The sequence below is a fragment of the Mobula hypostoma genome (genome assembly GCF_963921235.1).
Source record: "Mobula hypostoma chromosome X1 unlocalized genomic scaffold, sMobHyp1.1 SUPER_X1_unloc_1, whole genome shotgun sequence".
Classification (NCBI taxonomy): Eukaryota; Metazoa; Chordata; class Chondrichthyes; order Myliobatiformes; family Myliobatidae; genus Mobula; species Mobula hypostoma.
The window spans coordinates 500,001-507,905 of record NW_026948165.1 but is presented as its reverse complement, the minus strand read 5'-3'; the positions used below and the strand labels follow the sequence as shown (position 1 = coordinate 507,905).

At 46.9% G+C, this 7,905-nt stretch overlaps 1 protein-coding gene across 2 annotated transcripts in view; it reads left to right on the top strand.

The window, feature by feature from the left end:
* The first annotated feature begins 1,468 nt into the window (after positions 1 to 1,468).
* The window catches only part of LOC134341378 (rap guanine nucleotide exchange factor 3-like), a 94,013-nt gene continuing 87,576 nt past the window's right edge, over positions 1,469 to 7,905 (top strand). The window contains exon 1 of one of the 2 annotated variants that reach the window (XM_063039238.1): positions 1,469 to 1,534. In XM_063039238.1, coding sequence (XP_062895308.1) covers positions 1,511 to 1,534 — 24 coding nt within the window. In that variant the 5' untranslated portion in view covers positions 1,469 to 1,510. Of the gene's footprint in view, positions 1,535 to 5,927; positions 6,051 to 7,905 lie in introns of those variants that run through there. The other variant, XM_063039235.1, reaches the window with a different exon arrangement.

Below are 7,905 nucleotides of genomic sequence, written 5' to 3'. Positions count from 1 at the left end.
TAGGACGGTACGGACATCCAGGAAGAAGGAGGGGAGGTACAGTTCGATGGGCACTATAGCAGGCCCTTCAGCCCAACCAGTCCATGCTGAACATCCACGCTAGTCCTACCTGTGGCATTTGGCCTGTAGAGTACCTGTCCAAGTGTCTTTTAAATATTGTTAATGTACCACTTCCTCTGGTAGCTCGTTCCATATACGAACCACCTTCTGGGTGAAGAAGTTACCTTTCAGGTTGCTATTAAATCTTTCCCTTCTCACCTTAAATCTGTGCCTCCTAGTTCTTCATTCCACAACCTTGGGAAAAGAAATGTGCGTATTCACACTATTTGTGCCCCCACATGGTTTTATACACCTTTATAAAATCACCCCTCAGTTTCCTGTACTCCAAGGAAGAAAATCACAACCCGCTCAATCTCTCCCTCAATCATCAGCTCCAATACCAGCTATAAATTCAACAGTGATACCACGGTTGTAAGCAGTCTTAGATGCTGTCATGGAGGTGTACAGGAGTGAGATAGATCAGCTGGTTGAGTGGTATCACAACAACCTCACACCCAGTGTCAACAAGACCAAGGAATTGACTGTGGATATCAATAAGGGGAAGTTGGGAGAACACACCAGTCCTCATCGAGTGATCAGCAGTGGAAAGGATGAGCAGTTTCAAGTTCCTGGGTGGCAACATATCTGAGGATCTATCCTGGGCCCAACACAAAGAAGGCTGTACTTTGTTAGGAGTTTCAGAAGGTTGGGTATGTCACCAAAGGCACTAGCAAACTTCTACACGGATGGTGGAGAGCATTCAGACTGTGTGTGGAGGCTCCAATGCACAGGATCGCAGAGGGTTGTAAACTCAGTCAGCTACATCATGGGAACAACCCTCCCCACCATCGAGGGCATCTTCAGGAGGTGATACCTCAAGAAGGTGGCATCCATCACTGAGGACCCTCACCATTTGCGACATGCCCTCTTCTCAATACTACCACCAGGGACGAGGTACAGGAACCTGAAGACACACACTCAATGATTCAAGAGCAGCTCCTTTCCCATCCGCCTTCAGACTTCTGAATGGTTCATGGACCCACGAACACAACCCCAGTATTCTTCTTTTGCACTGTTTCTGTAATTGATAGTAATTTTATTTCTCTGCTCTGCACTGTGATAACAAACTTGATTCTGGTTCTATAACTCAATCCCTAAAGTCTTTACAACATCCTCGTGCAGTGGCAGGCAGAGACAATGTGGGCCAAAGGGCTTTCTCCTATGTAATACTGTGCCCTGTGACTCACAGCTTCCCCCCTAGAGGCTAAAGGAGTGGGATGTTAAAGGTACAGACAAGAGCAGGAAGGATGTGGGTTGACAAGCTTTGCACGACAAAATCAAATTCTACACAAACCCCAACAACGTAAGGGGGGGGGGGGTTCCTACACCATTTCCGGTGAAAGTCAGATGCTGTCTGATCAATCAAACACCAGCAGGCGAATGCGATATAACCTGGGAGAATCAGGGAAAAATGGCTTCAACCCTGGATTCAGAGGTAAGTGCTCACAGTCAGAAGCAACCCCAACACCCTCCAATCACACCACACCGGGGTCAGACTCACAGTGAATCTCCCTCCACACTGTCCCATCACACACTCCCAGGGTCAGACACAGAGTGAATCTCCCTCCACACTGTCCCATCACACACTCCCGGGGTCAGACACGGAGTGAAGCTCCCTCCACACTGTCCCATCACACACTCCCGGGGTCAGACACAGAGTGAATCTCCCTCCACACTGTCCCATCACACACTCCCGGGGTCAGACACAGAGTGAATCTCCCTCCACACTGTCCCATCACACACTCCCGGGGTCAGACACAGAGTGAATCTCACTCCACACTGTCCCATCACACATTCCCGTGGTCAGACACAGAGTGAATCTCCCTCTACACCATCCCATCACACACTCCCAGGGTCAGACACAGAGTGAATCTCCCTCCACACTGTCCCATCACACACTCCCAGGGTCAGACACAGAGTGAATCTCCCTCCACACTGTCCCATCACACACTCCCAGGGTCAGACACAGAGTGAATCTCCCTCCACACTGTCCCATCACACACTCCCAGGGGCAGACACACAGAGTGAATCTCCCTCCACACCGTCCCATCACACACTCCCAGGGTCAGACACAGAGTGAATCTCCCTCCACACTGTCCCATCACACACTCCCAGGGTCAGACACAGAGTGAATCTCCCTCCACACCGTCCCATCACACACTCCCTCGGTCAGACACAGAGTGAATCTCCCTCCACACCGTCCCATCACACACTCCCAGGGTCAGACACAGAGTGAATCTCCCTACACATTATCCCATCACACAGTCCCAGGAGTCTGGTATACAGGAAGATTCTCTGTGTCTTTCTGTGACTCACTGGGGATGGTGACAGATGTTTGCCACGACGTTGTTTGATGACTGTCTCACCCAAACTCGAGGCAAATTCCACTCTCTGGGAGTTTTTTATTGCACTTTTTGAACCTCCCAGTCATGTTGATCGATGAGCAGATGCTCTGTAATTCTTGTGGAACTTTAAACCCAGGGAGGGAGGAGGGAGGGTGAGAGTTTTAGATAGAGGAAAGAGGTGGGTGAGAGAGAGAGGAGGGGGAAGAAAGAGGGAGGGGGAGTGGAGAAGGGGTAAAAGAAGCGAGAAGGAAAGTAGAGGGAGAAAGTGAGAGGGTGGGGATACAGCAATTGAAGGATGGAGAGAAGAGAGCATGAGAGATAGAGGGGGGATTGAGGGAGATAAGGCGAAGTTAATCTGTAGGGTGAGGAGAGAGTCAGTGAGATGGAAACCACAGACTTCCTGTTAAACTAATTGTGGCCGCTACACTGATGTTCATTGTAGAGGCCTCTGAGACACAAGTCCCCATACAGGGAGAGTCCAGCACTGGGGGTTGGGGGTGTGTTAATTCTTTCCTGGGACTCCATTTCCTGGAGGTATGGTGAGGAGGGAGCACCACACTGTTGGAGGGGCATTGAGGAGGGAGTGCTGTGCTGTAGGTGAGGCAGTGAGGGAACAGTACAGCAAAGGAATAGGGCCCCTGCCCAAAATGTTGTGTCAAACTAATTAAATCTAGTAATTAAATGCCTTATCCTTTCTGCCTACCCAATGTCTACATCCCTCCATTCTTTGTACATTCACATGCCTAAGAGTCTCTTAAACATCCTCTGTTGTATCTGCTTCCACCACCACCCCTGGCAGCACATTCCAGGCATCCTGTGTAAAGAAAAAAGAAACTTGCCCCACACGTCTCCTGTGAATTTACCCCCTCTTACCTTAAATGCATGCTCTCTGGTGTTAGATATTTCCACTCTGGGTAGAAAGATACCAGCTGTCATTCGATATCTATACCTGTCATAATCTGAGACACCTCTGTCAGGTCTCCCCTCAGACTGCGCTGGTGTATCTCTAAATAAATAAATAGAGCAGAAAGACCAAAATAATTAGATAGTGTTCATGACCTATTCAGAAATCTGATGGTGGAGGGGAAGAAGCATTTCCTAAAATGTTGAGTATATGTCATTAGGCTTCTGTACCTCCTCCCTGATGGTAGTAATGAGAAGAGGGCACATCCCAGATAATGAGGATCCTTAATGTTGGATGCCACCTTCTTGAGGTCCCGCCTCTTGCTGATGTTCTCGATGTTGGGGAGGTTTGTGCCTGTGATGGATCTGGCTGAGTTTACAACCATCTGTAGTCTCTTGTGATCCTCGGCATTGGAGCCTCCACACCAGGTGGTGATGCAACCAGTCAGAATGGTCTCCACTGTAAGAATCTGGAGAAATTTGCAATAGTTTTTGGTGATGTATCAAATCTCCTTAAACTCCCAATGAAATATAGCCACTGTTGTGCCTTCTTTGTAACTGCATCAATAAGTTGAGCCCAGAATAGATCCTCAGAGATGCTGACACCCAGGAACTTGAAACTGGTCACCCTTTCCACTGCTGATCTCCCAATGAGGACTGGTGTGTGTTCACTCAACTTCCCATTCCTGAAATCCACAATCAATTCCTTGGTGTTACTGATGCTGAGTGCAAGGTTGTTGTTGTGACACCACTCAACCAGCTGATCTATCTCACCCCTGTACGCCTTCCTGTCACCATCTGAGATTCTGCCAGCAATAGTGGTGTCACTGCTGACTTTATAGAGGGTGTTCAAGCGGCACAGCTTTGTACCGCTGAACTCGGGATTTCTCTCTGTCCCAGCGGGTGCGTTCCATTACAGGGAAGCACATTGGTGGGAGCAGAGGGATGAGAGGTGCTGAGCCAACATTGGGTTGTGGACCTTGTGGGTGAGCAAGAAAGGCTTGCTTCCCCTCCTTCTTCTACCGACCCCTGGGAGGAGGTTGGTTTGTGAGATCTTGCTGTGTGTGTGGGATTTAGTATTGGTATTGGTTTATTATTGTCACATATACTGAGATACGGTGAAAAGCTTGCCTTGTATACTGTTCACACAGATGAGATCATTACACAGTACATTGAGATCGAATGAGAAGAAAAATAACAGAAAGCAGAATAAAGTGTTACAGTTACAGAGAACATGCAGTCCAGGCAGACAATAATGTGCAAGGTCATAATGAGTGTGAGGCCAAGAGTCCATCTTATTGTACTAGGGGACCATTCAATAGCCTGATAACAGTGGCATAGAAGTTGTCCTTGAGGTGGCGGATTGTGCTTTCAGGTTTTTGTATCTTCTGCCTAATGGGAGGGGAGAGAATAAACAGTCCACTCCGATGCATTTCGACTGCTAATCAGGGACTTCAATCAGGCTTGTCTGAAGAAATCTCTGCCCAATTATCATCAGCATACAAACTGCAGCACCAGTGTTCCCAATTGGATACGATAGGGTCTTTTAAGAGACTCTCGATAGGTACATGGAGCTTAGAAAAATAGAGGGCTATAGGTAACCCTAGGTAACTTCTAAGGTAAGTACATGTTCGGCACAGCATTGTGGGCCAAAGGGCCTGTATTGTGCTGTAGGTTTTCTATGTTTCTAACACACTCAATCACTGCTATACTATGATAAGGAATACCAACCGTTCCATCCCAGACCACATTTTGGGAAGTGTAATCACTTGGCTCTATCTACCTGCATACAGGCAGAGGCTAAAGAACGAGGCTCCAGAGATTAGGACAACAAAGAGGTGGTCGCGGGAGGCAGAGGGGGGGCCGTGATCAAGGACTCATAAGAGGATCTGAATGGATACACCATGGTTGTAACAGACTTTAATTAAAACAGTTGTAGATGAGTGTGCCATCATAGAATCATTCAGAGTCTTCCCTGGATAAACCATGAGATCCACAATCTGCTGAAGCCCAGATCAGAAGCATTTAGGTCTGGCAACCAAGAAAGTTACAAGAGGTCCAGGTACAATCTCAGGAAAGCCATCTCAAAGGTGAAGTTGTAATTCAGGACTAAAGTTGAATCAACAAAGGGTGCTTGACAGTTGTGGCAGAGCTTGAATACTATCACCTTTTATAAAGTTAAATCAAGTGACATAGGAGACAGCAGGGCTTTGCTTCCAGATGAGCTCAATGCCTTCTATGCTCAAAACATAGAGGTACCATCACACACTCCCACAGCCCCTGATGATTCTGTGATTTCAGTTCCTGAGGTTGATGTGTGATCATTTTTCAGGAGGGTGAACCCACGAAAAGCATCCGGCACAGATGGGTTACCTGACCAGGTACTAAAGACCTGTTCTGGTCAACTGTTCACTGAGATCTTTAACCTCTCGCTTCCGCAGACTGAGGTACCCACCTGCTTCAAGCAGACTTCATATGAACCGGTGCCCAAGAGGAACGTGGTGACCTGCCTCCATGACTATTGCCCAGTAGCACCTACATCCACAGTGATGAAGTGTTTTGAGAGGGTGGTGATGAAACATATCAACTCCTGCCAGAGAAGCAACTTGGATCTACTCCAATTTGCCTACCGGAGCAACAGGTCCACAGCAGATGCCATCTCATTGGCTCCTCACTCAACCCTGGAACATCTGGATAGCAAAGGTACATATATCAGGATGCTTTATATTGACTACAGCATAGAATTCAATACCATCATCTCCTCAAAACTAATTCATAAGCTTCAAGTCCTTGGCCTCAATACTCCTTTGTGCAACTGGATCCTCGATTTCCTCACTTGCAGACCCCAGTCAGTTCAGATTGGCAACAACATCTCCTCCACGATCTCCATTTGTACAGTGCACCACAAGGCTATGTGGTTCGCCCTCTTCTCTACTCGCTTTACACTTACGACTGTGAGGCTAAACACAGCTCCAATGCCATACTTAAGTTTGCTGACCACACCGTTGTTGTTGCCTCAATCGAAGGTGGTGATGAATCAGCATATAGGAGGGAGACCGAAAATCCGGCTGAGTGGTACCACAACAATAACCTCTTTCTCAATGTCAGCAAAACCAAGGAGCTGATTGTAGACTTCAGGAGGAGGAAACCGGAGGTCTATGAGCCAGTCCTCACTGGGGGATTAGAGGTGTAAGGGTCAGCAGCTTTAAATTCCTCAGTGTTATCATTTCAAAGAACCTATCCTGTGTAATTACAAAGAAAATATGGCAACACCTCTACTTCCTTAGAAGTTTGTGAAGATACGGCATGACATCTAAGACTTTGACAAACTTCTGTAGATGTACATTGACTGGTTGCATTACAGGCTCGTATGGAAACACCAATGCCCTTGAATTAAAAATCTGACAACAAGTAGTGGATACAGCCCAGTCCATCACGGGTAAAGCCCTCCCCACCATTGAGCACATCTACACAGAGCATTGTTGTAGGAAAGCAGCATCAATCATCAGGGACCCCCACCACCCAGATCATGCTCTCTTCTTGCTGCTGCCATCAGGAAGAAGGTACAGGAGCCTCAGGACTCATACCACCAGGTTCAGGAACAATTACTACCCCTCAACCATCAGGCTTTTGAACCAAAGGGGATAACCTCACTCAACTTCAGTCACCCCATCACTGAAATGTTTCTATAACCAATGAACTCACTTTCAAGGACTCTTCATCTCGTTCTCGATATCTATTGCTTATTTATTTGCTATTATTATTTCTTTTTTTCTTCTTTTGTATCTGCACAGTTTGTTGTCTTTTGCACATTTGTTTGTCCATCCTGTTGGGTGCAGATTTTCATTGATTCTATTGTGTTTCTTGGACTTACTGTAAATGCTCACAAGAAAATGAATCTGAGGGTTGTATATGGTGAGATATGTGTACTTTGGTAATAAATTTACTTTGAACTTTGAGAAGAGAGAATGTCTGAGATGATTGCCTGCTTTACTGAGCAGCAAGAAGTGTAGACAGAGTCCATGGAGGAGGGGCTGGTTTCCGTGATGTATTGAGCTGTGTCCACAACTCTGCGATCATGGGCAGAGCAGTTGCTGTACCAAGCCATGTTGTATCCAGACAGAATGCTTTCTATAGTGCATCTGTAAAAATTGGTAAGGATCAATGGGGATATGCTGAATTTCTTTAGTCTCCTGAGGAAGTAGAGGTAGGTGTTGGTGAGCCTTTTTGGCTGTGATAGTAATCTAGTTGGACCAGGACCGTCTATTGGTGATGCTCACTCCTAGAAACTTGAAGCTCTCAACTCTCTCAACCTCAGCACTGTTGATGTAGACAGGAGAATGTGCACCACCCCACTCCTCTCTTCCTGAAGTCAATGACCAGCTCTTTTGCTTTGTTGACATTGAGGAGGAGAGAGAGATAGAGGGAGATGGAGATGAGAGAGGAGAGGGAGACAGGCAAAGGTGAAGAGCAGAGAGGGAGAGAGAGGGTCATAGGAAGATAGGAGGGAGCAGAGAAAAGTACAAGAGAGAGATGGATAGATAGGTAGAGAGAGAAT